At 46.0% G+C, this 15116-nt stretch overlaps 1 protein-coding gene across 3 annotated transcripts in view; it reads right to left on the reverse strand.

The window, feature by feature from the left end:
• The window catches only part of ttc7b (tetratricopeptide repeat domain 7B), a 351966-nt gene extending 337222 nt beyond the window's left edge, over positions 1-14744 (reverse strand). For all 3 annotated transcript variants that reach the window (XM_060829465.1, XM_060829463.1, XM_060829466.1), the window contains exons 1-3: positions 14615-14744; positions 10375-10529; positions 8357-8525 (exon numbers count right to left, since the gene is read on the reverse strand). In XM_060829465.1, coding sequence (XP_060685448.1) covers positions 8357-8525; positions 10375-10529; positions 14615-14735 — 445 coding nt within the window. In that variant the 5' untranslated portion in view covers positions 14736-14744. The remainder of the gene's footprint in view (positions 1-8356; positions 8526-10374; positions 10530-14614) is intronic.
• Between the last annotated feature and the right edge of the window lie 372 nt (positions 14745-15116).

Consider the following 15116-nt stretch of genomic DNA (forward strand, 5'->3'; position numbering starts at 1 on the left):
TTACAAGAATATACATGCTAGCATGGGAGAGCGACAATTTTCATTGTCCTTTATATTATCCCTATTCCTATGGAGTGGAGATCAGGACAGAGAGATGTGACTATTGAGGAATGAGGCACCTTAGACTTTAAGGGATCAAGTATCGATATCAAGCATGGTCAGGCAAGATGAGGCAGCACACTTGAAATTCGCTGACTCAAACCATGTTCCTCAGCTTCCATCTCAGCAGCCACAACAGCCTTGATACAGTTTATTATTTTCTTTATTTGTTCGTATGGTGAGCATTGCTGGCTAGACTAACATAACACCCATCCCTAATTGCTCGAGAAGGTGGATTTGAGTGGCTTCTTTGAAGCATCAGAGCCCAAATGGTGTGGATGCCCCATAGTGCAACAAGGGCATGGGTTTCATATTTTTGACTCAGCAATAGCAAAGAAATGAAAACACAGTTTGAAGTTAGGATGATGTGCGAGGTGAGGAAATTAAAGGTGTTGGTGTCCCCATCAGTCTGGTGACCTTGTCTTTGAAGGTCATAGATCACAGATTTGGATGACAATGTCAAAATAACCTTGACAAGTTTCTGCAGTACATTTTGGAGATGGTATATAACCCTGCATGCTAGTGATGGAGGGAGAGAATATCATGATCCTCCATCTGAAATAAATTCCAAAAAGCCAGATGGGAAGGAATGATACAGGAGACAACACTTACTCAGACTGGTATTTATTTACAAAAGGAAACGTTACAAACGCAGACTTCCTAACTCAATCATAGTTGATTATACTGTTTTTTCATTCTTTTTAAAGAACAAATCAAGATAAATTGACTAGTGATAGCCCTTTCAATGGCACTATAACCTAAATCTAAATATTAAAGGAAACCTTCATTTTATTGCAGTGTGGTGCAGTGCAGGGGGACTCCTCACTCACACACAAGCTCTCATGTGTGCACATACACAACCCCGCACTCACACAGACACATGCATCCTCTCACACATACACCATCACACATTCAGACACACTTAACCAAGCCTACACACACACATATATCATGTGCACTCACACCCACACACTCACATGCACTCTCAATCTGTCGCTCCTACATGAGCACACATATAAGCGTATGGGGTGAATTGTTTTTGGCAGAAATACATTTAATTTTGCTCAAAAACTGCATGAATCCATGTGAAACTGTAAAACTGTGAGGGTTTGTCAGTCTGACATAGCATTGGAAAACAGACAGACTTCACACCTATTGTTTAAAAAGCTGAGCTATCTTGGGAATGTAATCTAAAAGAAGTTCTGAGATTCACATAGCAAAGAACAGAAACCAGCTTACCCCATTCTAAAAGATGCAAGTTTTAATCTAAGATTGTTTCCTGTATCACATCTCCATGACACTGGACTCCTTTGGCTATTAATTCTGTGAGCATGATCTTAACCCCCACAACCACCTGATGAAGGAGCAGCGCTCCGAAAGCTAGTGCTTCCAAATAAACCTGGTGGACTATAACTTGGTGTTGTGTCATTTTTAACTTTGTCCACCCCAGTCCAACATTGGCACCTGCAAGTCATAACTCTCATGAAAATCAATATCATCCAGGATAAAGCAGGCCTCATGACTACACCGCATCCCCAAACATTCACTCTCCCTCTACCACCGACACTGTAGCAATCTATGCCATTTACAAGATGCACTGCAGCCTCACCAAAGCCTCTTCCAATAGCACCTTCCAAACCTATTCCCGCTTACCACCTACAAGGGCAGCAGATAAATGGATCACCACTCTGCAAGTTCCCTACCAAGAGCCAAAACATGCTGCATCAGAAGCATATTACCATTAACTGTCACAAGGTCAAAATCCTGGAACTCACTCCAAAATGGCAGTGTGGGTGTTCTTAACGACAGGGACTGCAGCGATTCAAGGAGACAGCTCACCATCACCTTCTCAGAGAAATTTAGTTCAGGCAATAAATCTTAAGAATGATCAAGAGAAGGAAAATTCTACTCGAAAGCCACTCAATTTAATGTGGCTTTGAATATCCTCTCCACAAGAACATAATTTAGACAAAATTTGACACCAAGCCGCTCGAATGGATATTAGAACAGCAGAGGCCGGTTTTATGAAGCACAATCAAACGTAATGGTTTCAGGAAAGAATTCAGGATTTATCTGTGTCATTATTACAAATATAAGTCTAGTGTAGGTCAGTTGTAATCGGCATTTTCAGATAGTCTGAGAGTACCTTACATTTGTATAAGTTGACTGGATAAATCCTTGAAGAGTCTACACAATCACAGTTGGCCTTTTGCAAAGTATAATTCTAAATGGAACAGTGTCCAACTGAACTTCAAAAGATCTTTCAGATATACCCTCCCCCATAACTGAAGACATCTTATTCTCTCCAGACCAAAGCAGACTTACCAACCACCTCTCCTCGCTCCCGCCCAACAACAAATCCGAATGTTCTCTTGATCATCCTTACTATCCAAGATTACAGTGACAATAGGACAATTAGCTTTAAGGAGAGATTAGACGAACATACATTATTTCCGCTAGAGCCTCAGAGGCTGATGGGGTAACCTGACAGAAGTGTATAAAAATTATGAAGGGCACAGATAGGGTGGATTGTCGGAGTCCCTTTCCTGGGGGGAGATGTCAAACCCAGGTTTAAGGTGGGAGGAGGAAAATTTAAAGACGACTTATGAGGAAACTTTATTTTTTAAAGATGGTAGCAGGGGCTTTTAACCCGCTGCTGGGGGAGGTCATAGAGGTAGTTACAACAGCAAAGTTAAGGGGCATTTAGACTGACACATGAACAGATAGAGAATAAAGGGATATGGAGCATGTGCAGACAGATGAGATTGGTTTAGAATAGCATCACGGTTGGAAATTCAAGATGACGGTGCCAGCACATGAGGTTGTGTTCAAGCTCCTAGCCCATCTGTTCCAACTAGCCACAGCCTTCTCTCGCTTTCTCCTTTCACCTTTCTTTTTTATCCTTCATCTTCTGATGCCTGGGAGAAGCCAGAGCAGTTTCGGCAGGGCATCAGTTGCAGTTAGTGGCTGTGCCAAGAGCGAGGATTCCTAGCTGCAATAGGCCTGGATCATGGACAGGACTTGGCAGGTCATCAGCTACTGCAGTGGTGAGGCATGGAGCTGGGACTCCTCGCTGCATCAGGCCCACAGCATGGACTCAGCGAGTCAGCACCTGCGGCTGTGCCCAAAATGAGGGCTCCTGGCTGCGGAAGGCCCGGAGTATCAACTCGGTCGGTCTTTGGCTGCAGTGGTGACAATGCCTGCGGTAGGCCTGAAGCGTCGCTTCCTGTCAGGGTCTTCACTGCCGCACCTGGAGTGGGGACTTCTTGAGGAGGGACCTTGCAGAATCCCTGAAGATGTATTTGAATACTCCTTATAAGAATCTCTATTTATGTAATTTCTTTTTATTCCTTTCGTAACTCAAAAATGGTGCTGAACAGATCCTTCAGTCCAACCGTAATCCCAAACTAAACTAGCCCCATTTGCCTGCACCTGGCCTGTATCCCTCCAAACCTTTCCTATTCACGTACTTATCTTAATGTCTGTTAAACGTTGGAATTGTACACACATCCACCACTTCCCCCTGGAAGTTCATTCTTCATAGGAACCACCCTCTGTGTACAAAAATTGTTTCTCATGTCTTGTTAAAATCTTTCTCCTCTCGCCTTAAAAATATGGCCCCTAGTCTTGAAATCCCTCACTTTAGGGAAAATACACCTGCCATCCACCTTATCTATACCCGTCATTATTTTATAAGCCTCCATAAGGTCACCTCTCAATCTCCTATACTGCAGTGAAAAAAGACCCAGCTTATGCAGCCTCTCCTTACAACCCAAACTCTCCATTCTCAGCAAAAATCTGGTAAAGCTCTTCTGAACATTCTGCAGCTTAATAATACCCTTCCTATAACAGGGCGACCAGACCTGAAAACAGTACTCTAGAAAGAGGTCTCACCAACGTCCTGTACAACCCCAACATGACATCCCAACTGCCATACTCAAAAGGTTTGGGCAATGAAGGCAAGTGTGCGAAACACCTTCTTAACCATCCTATCTACAAATGAACTGAAAATGTGTTGCTGGAAAAGCGCAGCAGGTCAGGCAGCATCCAAGGAACAGGAAATTTGACATTTCGGGCATAAGCCCTTCATCAGGAATGCCCGAAACATCGAATTTCCTGTTCCTTTGATGCTGCCTGACCTGCTGCGCTTTTCCAGCAACACATTTTCAGCTCTGATCTCCAGCATCTGCAGACCTCACTTTCTCCTATCTATAAATGAAGCAAACTTAAAAGAATTACAGACCCGAACCCCTGGGTCTCTGTCTTCTACAACACTATCCAAGGCCCTACTTTTAATTGAAAAAGTCTTGCCTTTTGTTTGTTTAAATAAAATCTAATATCTCGCATTTATCCAAATTAAACTCCAACTGCCACTCTTCAAATTGTGGCGAAAAAACAGTTACCACGGCATCTTTCTCAATATATGTGACAATAACTAACTCACTCACAGAGATGATGGGCTGAAGGGCCTGTTCCCGTGCTGGACTGTTCTATGTTCCATTCAGATTTCAACTATTAACAACAATGCCCAAACCCCAATACATTTTGAAAATGCTTCACTGGAAAGCAAAGGCTAAGACAGGTAACAGGAAGCCTGGCAAACAGACAGCTTTGCAGTTATTCTTTCATCTGATAGACGCTGTGATTAATAGCTGACCTTGAACCCACAGACTGCCCTCAAACAGTTTTACTAGCTGTGCTCCAAGATGATACAGCAGCATTGTCTGGCCTCTAAAAGAGAAAATGAATGGTTTTCAATGGGAATTCAGAAAGAACACGTACATCAAGATTTTAATCATCAACAATTTTCTCAAGTCTCAGTGATCTCAGAAATTTAAGGGTGCAGATCAATGGGAATCACAATTCAACAAAGCTGTTCCATATCTATATACAAAATTCAAGAAGTTTCTCAATTGCAAAATCATAGAAAATAAAAGCCAACAGATAAAGCTTAGCCCACATAAGGACCTCAATCAGAGTAATGTGTGTAGGATTCCCATCCATAGAAAAGTCTATTGAAGCTTTAAAAGGATTCAACCTATTCATTAGATGTACCAACAAACACTCTCCCATCCACCTAACTGAACTTGTCCACACACCAAACAATGTTTTCTTCCACTTCCACTATATCAAAGCTGTTGTTATCAATACCCTGATGGGTTTTTGCCACAGCTTTCTCACAGTCGGAGATGTGAAATATTTCTTGTTCCACTCATGCTCAGGCCCCTCCCCCCACTTCTTTTTTTCTATACATAGATGATTTTGGCCTGCTCTCAACTGGAACTGAAAGATGTAACTGAGTTTGCTTCCAATGTCTTTTCCCCAAACAAAATTGAAGTAGAGCATTTGACTACATTTGCAAAGCATGTTGGGATCATTGACAAAATTTTGTGAAATTTGCAATTTGTGCTAAATCTTGCTAAAGTGCTGACTGCTGCAGGAGCAAGCTGGATAACCGGAAGAATGACCATTCACAAGTAAAACCACAAACTCAAAATAACTGGTGGCTGCAGTCTCAGCAGACGGACACCGGTATAGAGAATGACATTCTGAAGAGCAGTTTACGTAATCAAAACTGTGTGCTTTGCTATAATTCAAAGATATAAAGAGTGCTGAATTTTGTAATTGGTGAGATTGCCTGGTTGGAATCTCACTCTTAGGGCGACCTCGCATCTCTCCAAAGCTTTTTCGTAATAAACTGTAATATGACCTGCTACAAAATCTGATTTTTGAGTAATTTTATCCACAAAAAAGATCCATCTTCAAGTTTTATTGTTCCCTTCCTTGACTTCTCAGAAATGGAAAGAATCAACCAATGTTCACTATAAACCCAGCAACTCCCATAACGGCGACCAGACCACAGGGCTGCTTGCTCATTAGGGCGACTCAACTGGTGATGGGAAGCAGCGGGAAAGAAAGCCCTTCATAGCAACCTCAGCCGGTGTGGGAATTTAATCCATGCTGTTGGCATCATTCAGCATTGCAAAGCACCCAGCCAACTGAGCTAACCGATCCCCTCTACTATAACTACCTAGGCTACACCGTTCACATTATTGTTTCTAAAAGAGCTCTCTTACATTCTCCCCGATTCTCAGTCTCATCTGCTTGGACAGAGCAATTCATCATACTACAACCTGTTTCCTACCCTGACATCCCTTCTCAACATCCTCAGCTCAAACACTACAAGAGTAACAGAGAAGAATTTGTACCTCTTTCAATTCATCATAGTCGATTCGTAGCTTATGACACAGTACCCTCGGTGTTGGCGAGATCAGAGACAGACTGGGGGACTGATTTGGCAGAACACCTCCTTTCAATCTATACGATCACCATCAGGCTCTAATTGCCTTCCATTTAATTCTCCAACTTGATTCTAATGTTGACCTTTCTGTCCTTGACCTGCTGCTGTGTCTCTTATAGGGTTCAATGCAATCTCAAGGAACAGCATCGCATCGTTTGACAGGGCATTGCTGCAGTTAGCAATTTTAGATTATAACATTCACGCCACCCAAATGCCAATGACGATCACCAAGAGAGAATCTCATCATCAATCCTTAATATTCAATGCATTACAAACACAATCTATCACTTTCTACAGGAGTTACCATTGACCAGAAACTGACCAGGACTAGGCACGTAAATACTGTAGTAACAAGAGCAGGTCAGAGGTTAGGAATCATGCAGTAACTCACATCCTGACTCCTCAAAGCCACTATACCACCTACAAGGTACAAGTCAGGAGTGTTTGGAATACTCCCTACTTGCCTGGATAACAGCAGCACCAACAACACTCAAGAAGCGTGTCACCATCCAGGACAAAGCAACCCAAGGCTTTCCAAAATACCTTCCAAACCCACACCGCTATCATCTAAAAGGACAAGGACAGCAGATACATAGGAACAGCACCACCTGCAAGTTCCCCTCTAAGCCACTCACCATCCTGACTTAGAAATATATCACCATTCCTTTATTGTGGCTGGGTCAAATCCTGCTTTGTCATGGTACGTGTCACCATCCAGGGCCAAACCCTGAAACACCCTCCCTAATGGCATTGTAGCTGTGCTTACAGGACATGGACCGCTGCAATTAAATGCAGCAGCTCACCACTACCTTCTCAAGGGCAATAAATGCTGACACAGCCAGCGATGCCTACACCCCCTCAATGAAATGTTAAAGGCTTCTAACTCCATTTTGATGTGTTTTTCTTAGTTGGTTTGTTTGTTTTTACATTTGTTTCGGTCCATTTTCCTCTTGATTTTCCTTTCAGATAGCATTGATCTAAAATCTCTCCTCTCTCCACCCCCCTCCACCCTATTACAGAAATTACTTTTCATTCTTTTTGCCCAACATGCAACTGCTCAAACATATGGATTTTCCTAACATTCCTCAGGCCTGATACACTCTCCTCAGATGATGCCTGACCCTACTGAGCATTTCCAGTATTTTGTGTTTTCATTTCAGATTTTCAGCATCTTTCTTTCGTTTCACTAGGTACTTTGGTCTAAGGCAATATGAAAGGAGACTTGAAAAGTGTGGAGGATTTTGTTTTAACTAAAACATTGTAGATAATAAAGCAAGATAATTCCAAATTTTAAGAAGGATTAGGCAGATAGAATCAGTCAGCTTCCAATAGCTGAGGCATTGAGAATGGCTGGCACAGATGGAAGATTAAACGTAAAAGAATTAAAACAGAAGTCAAAGACCTCGTCTCTCTCATGGACTGGGGGGAAATTACCTCCAATTAGCTGAGGAAGAAATTATGACAATATTGAAGGTTAGATTTGATAAATAGATGAATGAAATGAAAGAGTTCTGGAGACAAGATCCTCCAATCTGACCCTCTCCAATTTGCCCAAATCCTTCTTGGAAATAGAGTGAAAGCCGAGGTGCTGTCACGAGGTTGTTGCAGCACAATTGGTTTCCTACTGCAGACATCCAATAAAATCGTGGCTGATCCATACATGTCGCTCTTTTGTGATAAGAACAAAAAATGATGGCAGGACATCGCAAGGCAGTCAGCATGGGCAGGGAGGACAGGACAGGGCTACCCCTTAGCCGAGTCTCCCCTTCACACGGATGAAATCCTTCTCTTCAAAAGCCAATTAACCTCCAAAATTTATTTTTCCCCGAAATGCAGAATACCAGTCTAGGCAGACTGCTTTGTTTTATTGTTTTGTTTTTGTTTTTAAATTTTTTTGTACATCTTTATTGAATAACACAACTTTGGAACAGATATTTGGAATAAAAGTCCACTTACCTTTTGTAGCATAGGATTCTGCAATGATCCTCAGTCTGTAGACAGGCACTCCCACCAACTGCAACTTTTCCAGATCAACCTTGGAATACAGGTTGAGAGCCCGGGTGTGGTCACCCTCCACATAGTAACACTTGGCCAATATCAAGTTGGCTTCCTGAGCAAAGTCTTGCTGACAAAAGAGCAAACAGTGCAGTGCGTAAATACCTTAGCAAACATCAGCTTCTCAATCTGGGCTCTGCTGATGTTTTTGGGGGGAGGGTGGCGGTGTGGTTAAACAAGGCAAGCTGGAAGCAAACCTGGAGCTAAATGGGAGGAACCGATGAAACTGCTGCACATATAATACAGAGCAGACAGCTCATCTCACTGCAGAAAGTGACAGAGGATTGTCAGGTCAAGTCTGGTTATGAAGGCTGGCGATGAGCCTTGTTTAACAGAGATTTTATTAACTTTATTTACACAAATATGGTATTAAATGAAAATAAAACAAGAACTTCAAATGCAAGAGATCTGGAACAAAACCTGAAAATGCTGACGAAACCCACTAGATGTGGCAGCTTCTGTGGGTAGAAAGCAGAGTTAATGTTACGTCCAGTGACTGATAAATCTGATGGAGAGAGACTGGACTAGAAGCTACCTGCCTGCTGAGTTTGGCCAGCAATTTCTGTTTTTGCATTAAATGTAAAGATTGTTTAGGTACTCCGAATATTAAAAAAGACAGACTGGGGTTTATACAATCTCTCATGACCACCAAACATCGCAAAGAATATTGTAGCCAATTAAGTACTTTTGAAATACAACCACTGTTGGGGCATGATTTTTAAGACCATAAAACCTAATTTCTGGAAAGCTGGAGGTCATCAGCAATTAAACTCTAATTAATGAGAAATATTAGCCAACTTAAAAATGAAAATTACTCACTTCAGCTAGATTTCAAATTTCCCCTAACATTGTTAAACTGAAAGTGATGTATCAGTGGCCTGAGAATGGTTTTTATTAAAAGGTATGTGACATTTTGAAGTGTGAAACCTGAGTTAGAACAGACACCCTTGTACACCATAAATGGTACTCCAGAAAATCAGAGCTGAAAATGTTTTGCTGGAAAAGCGCAGCAGGTCAGGCAGCATCCAAGGAACAGGAAATTCGACGTTTCAGGCATAAGCCCTTCATCAGGAATCACTCCAGAAAATCAGGCAACTGTTTACATTTATATCATACCTTTAATATAGGTATTATATATCTATATATAAAATTTAATAGTTCAGTGTCAGCACTGCTGCCTTATGGCACCAGGGACCCCTATCAATTCCAGCCTTGGGCCCCTGTCAGTATGGAGTTTGCACGTAAGTTTTCTCCACATGCTCCAGTTTCCCCCCTCAGTCCAAAGATGTGCAGGTTAGGTGGATTGGCCATGCTAAACTTCCCATAGTGTCCAGGAATGTGTAGGTTAGGTGGGTTAGCCATGGTAAATGCAGAGTTACAGAGACAAGGTAAGACGGTGGGTCTGGGTGGGATGTTCTTCGGAGGATTAGTGTGAACTCAATGGGTCAAATGGCTTGCTTCCACATTGTGGGGATTCTATAACAATTCTAATAAAATTCTTCACAAAAGCATATCCAGAGCTTAAAAAAAGCCACCCAACAACAATGCCCTAACACTCAGCACCACGCCATCTACAAAATACCTTCAACGCAACAGCATTTTTAGTCAGTTTTTAAAATGATTCGAGATTTCCAGGTATATGAGTGTAAGAACACTGTTAATCATGCTGCTAACACTGCATACTTTGTTTGTAAACTGGTACAAAACAGAAGTGCTCCACAAAAATGGTTAAATCATTTTGCAGATCCGGCAGCATCTGTAGGGGAGAACCAGGTTCAGATTCATTGTCATTAAACTGAAGCATCCACTTTGTTTCTCCTTCCTCAGATGTCGCCTTACCTGCTCAGCACTCACATCATTCTCTGCTTTTCTTTCAGGTACAAAGGTTGTAGCAAGATCCTGAATGAAAGATGTATTACCTTTAAATTGCCTCTGTCGAGTGCACCTAGCAAGTGCTTCTTCACCTCGCTTAGCTTTGGCTTGGCATCTGAAGGAGTGACTCCTTGTTTGATTGGACTGTCTTTCAGGTACAGCTCCAACTTTGACTCTCCAAGTAGCAGCTCTGCCAGGTCATCTGAGAGAGAACAGAAGTGACAGAATCTTACAGAAAAGAAAAACAAACTTACTGTTCTCTACCGCCTTTCAAGTCCTTAGGATCTCTAAAGCCCCTCACAGAAAATTAAATACTTCCCAAATTGCAATTACTGATGTGTTTGTGAGGCTGAGTGTCCCTTATTCTGTCGATTTGACTTTAAACACTGGCATTCTCCTTCAATGTTGACTCTGACAGAGATACAGAAGATGTACACAATCTCTTCAGAAAAGAGCAAGCAATCCCAACACAACATTTGGGGCTGAGTCACACACGCCTCAGAATCAGATCACTATGGGTTGACACCCCACTCCATCAACTAAACATTGGTCCAATGGCAAAGGGGTTCCAACACAATTGGAAGTCAGATTTTGTCAGGAAACATAAGCAGGTTTGAGTTTATCCATGACTCCCACCAAGGGAGCCTGCCACATCAGTTCCCCATTCACAGACAATGCATCATTTATGTAGTACCACTTCCTCGTCCACCCAACACCTGGAGGAAGAACACCTCATCTTAAACCCCAGGGCATCAATATGGGTTTCACCAGTTTCCTCATTTCCCTTCCCCTCACCTTACCCCAGTTCCAACCTTCTAGCTCGGCACCATCCTCATGACCTGTTCCATCTTCCTTCCCATCTATTCACTCCACCCTCCTCTCTGATCTATCACCTTTCCCCCACCTCCATCCACCTATTGCACTCTTAGCTACCTTCTCCCCAGCTCATCCCCCTCCCATTTATCACTCCACCCCGGAGGCTCATTCTTGAGGAAGGGCTCTAGTCCGAAACGTCGATTTTCCTGCTCCTCAGATGCTGTCTGACCTGCTGTGCTTTTCCAGCAACTCACTCTCGACTCAGGGTGAAGGACTAGAGTCCAATAACCCACACACATAATATAATATGACACTACGGCCAGTCACAGACACAGAGTAAATTGAAGTCTCTCAATCAAGAGCAGTATTGAGAGAAGTGAGTAGATTTACCCAAGATAAATGGAAGACCACACCCAAAGTGCAGATGACGCTAAATAAAGAACTGTGGATGCTGGAAATCTGAAACAAAAACCAATACTGCTGGAGAAACTGAGCCGGTCTGGCAGCCTCTATGGAAATGAGAATTAATGTTTCAAGTCCAGTGCCAGACCTGCAGAGTTGCTCTCGCAGTTTCTGATTTTGATACGGATGATATTCTTGACTCAGTATCGAGCTCCAGGTCATCGGCAACTCCTTCTCTGAAACACACGAGAAGGTGAATCTTTCACTAAACTCCCAGAAAAACCTCAAGTCCACTTCCAACCAGTTCCCACAGGAAAACCAACCACCAACTTCCTCCACCCCCCAAATATATAGTAGACTCTCAAACCATTGGATAAGTACCAACAGCCGTGTTTCCACAAGATTCTTCAAATTTACTGACCAGTAAGACAGCCGTGCCCTTTCCCAAAGCAACCAGGAGACTGTTGGAGTTGTCTGAAATGGAGCAGAATCATTCTTTCAATGTGGAGGGTGGTGGGATGAAAAGTGAGGGCAAGGGGAATCCAATCACGCTGCTGAAAGTGATGGGGAGGGGCAAGCTCCTGCAGAACACCAAACACACTTTCCCCTCACTTCCCCGTCATTTCCTCCGGGACACCTTAATCTATTCCACAACCAACAACACACACACCTCTCCACGGCACCTTCCCATGTAACCGCAGAAGGTGCAACTCCTGCCCCTTCCCCTCCTCACCATCCAAGGGCCGAAACAGTCATTCCAGGTGAAGCAGCATTTCACCTGTCCCTCCTCCGATCTGGTGCACTGTAATCACTGCACCCAACGTGGCCTACTCTACATTGGACAAACCAAACATAGACTGGGTGACCACTTGGCCGACCACCTCCGATCTGTGCACAAGCATGACCCCGATGTTCCCGTGGCCTGTTGCTTTAACACAACGCCCTGCTCACATGCCCCATGTGTCTGCCCTCGGCATGCTGCAGTGTTCCAGTGAATCACAGCACAAACTGGAGGAACAACATCTCATCTTCAAATAGGCACTTTACAGTCTTGTGGACTTAATATTGAGTTCAACACCTTCAAAGATGATGATCAACACTTCAGTGATATAGCCAGGGGAATAGGTTTCAATGGTGCCCCAGCTAACATTGCTCCCTCATGTTCTGCTGGGTGTGGGTTGTGTCAGTTGTGGTCCAGCTCATTCTGTTCAACAGTGATCAACCCATTCATTCCAGATAAAATATCTACTAATCACTACAGCTTATCCCTAAAGCAGAAACAGAATTCCAGCTGCTGAAAACACAGGCCTGCAGCTTGTCACCCTGCTGAAGATGTTGCATTGCGTTCTCAATGCAACAACCTCTAGGTTTTGTAGAGATATGCTATGCTGCCAGGCAAGTAACTCAGAACAATATCCTCACATAACCCAACACACTTTACAGAGCACTCTAGGTTAATCTGTTAAAAACTGGGTGACAGAGGGGACAAATGGGAGATGTTGAGATATTGGGGGAGTGAGGGTTATGGAATGGCTGACAAGATGGGTAAAGTGGGCAGCAAAGGGGCGCAATAGGTACTGAGGCCGAAGTTTAAAATGGTTATAACTTTTGGAGGGCAGCCTCTGTGGAACTAACCCAGGATAATGTGTTTTCACCAAAACATCTTCAGCTGATTTATCAATGAGCTTCACTCCATCAAAGGTCAGCAATAGAGGGGTTCAGCAACAATTCCAAAGATATCCAGGTGGCAAATAATATTCATGCCAGACAAGCACTAGACAATGATTAGCTACATGAGAAAATCTAAATATCACCACATTACTAAATCCTCCACTATCAACATCTTGGGGATTACCACTGACGATAAACTAAACTGGACTACTGGCAGGTGAGAGAGAGATGAGGGGCAGACAGCGAGTGATGGGGGGGAATGTGGGATAGTGGGGGTGGGGGAGATGGTACAGCATGAGGGAGGGGGGAGAATGGGACTGGGGGGATGGGACAGTGGAGGGAGGGAGGGAGGGATGGGACAGTGGGGGGGGGGAGGGATGGGACAGTGGAGGGAGGGAGGGATGGGACAGTGGAGGGAGGGAGGGATGGGACAGTGGAGGGAGGGAGGGATGGGACAGTGGGGGGGGGACAGAGGACAGTGGGGGGGGGACAGAGGACAGTGGGGGGGGGACAGAGGACAGTGGGGGGGGACAGAGGACAGTGGGGGGGGACAGAGGACAGTGGGGGGGACAGAGGACAGTGGGGGGGAGAGGGGACAGTGGGGGGAAGAGGGGACAGTGGGGGGAAGAGGGGACAGTGGGGGGGGAAGAGGGGACAGTGGGGGGGAGAGGGGACAGTGGGGGGGAGAGGGGACAGTGGGGGGGAGAGGGGACAGTGGGGGGGAGAGGGGACAGTGAGGGGGAGAGGGGACAGTGAGGGGGGGACAGTGGGGGGGGAGAGGGGACAGTGGGGGGGAGAGGGGACAGTGAGGGGGAGAGGGGACAGTGAGGGGGAGAGGGGACAGTGAGGGGGAGAGGGGACAGTGGGGGGGGGACAGTGGGGGGAGGGGACAGTGGGGGGACAGTGGGGGGAGGGGACAGTGGGGGGGGGAGGGGACAGTGGGGGGAGGGGACAGTGGGGGGAGGGGGGCAGTGAGGGGGGGGCAGTGAGGGGGGAGGGGACAGTGGGGGGAGAGGGGACAGTGAGGGGGCGATGGGACAGTGGGGGGAGAGGGGACAGTGGGGGGGGACAGTGGGGGGAGGGGAGGGGAGGGGACAGTGGGGGGAGGGGAGGGGAGGGGACAGTGGGGGGAGGGGAGGGGACAGTGGGGGGACAGTGGGGTGGGGGGACAGTGGGGGGAGGGGACAGTGGGGGGGGAGGGGACAGTGGGGGGAGGGGGGACAGTGGGGGGAGGGGGGGCAGTGAGGGGGGGGACAGTGGGGGGGTGGTGAGGCAGGTTCCTTCGGCGACCCTCGGGAGGTGAAGCCCTGAACTCTGGGTCCCGAGTCCCCGGTGGGGCCGATATCACCCGGGGCCGGGGGGGGGGGGAAACCGCCAGGAGAGGCCGCGGCTCCTTACCGTTCCCGATGAGTTTGGCCGACAGTTGTTTAACGAGCTCCGGGATCTTTTCCCACAGACATTCATTCCGACAGCGCTCAATCTCAATCTCCAACCGGGTCCCCAACTTCTTAGCGGCCATTTCGGCAAAGGCACCTCAACCTGCAGCGCCCTCTCCCACCCCAGCGGCTTGTCCCGGAACAGCAGCGCCGTCTCCCACCCCAGCGGCTTGTCCCGGAACAGCAACGCCGTCTCCCACCCCAGCGGCTTGTCCTGGAACAGCAGCGCCGTCTCCCACCCCAGCGGCTTGTCCCGGAACTGCAGCGCCGTCTCCCACCCCAGCGGCTTGTCCTGGAACAGCAGCGCCGTCTCCCACCCCAGCGGCTTGTCCCGGAACTGCAGCGCCGTCTCCCACCCCAGCGGCTTGTCCCGGAACAGCAGCGCCGTCTCCCACCCCAGCGGCTTGTCCCGGAACAGCAGCGCCCTCTCCCACCCCAGCGGCTTGTCCCGGAACAGCAGCGCC

This window comes from Hemiscyllium ocellatum, chromosome 8, assembly GCF_020745735.1.
Source record: "Hemiscyllium ocellatum isolate sHemOce1 chromosome 8, sHemOce1.pat.X.cur, whole genome shotgun sequence".
In the NCBI taxonomy this organism is placed as follows: Eukaryota; Metazoa; Chordata; class Chondrichthyes; order Orectolobiformes; family Hemiscylliidae; genus Hemiscyllium; species Hemiscyllium ocellatum.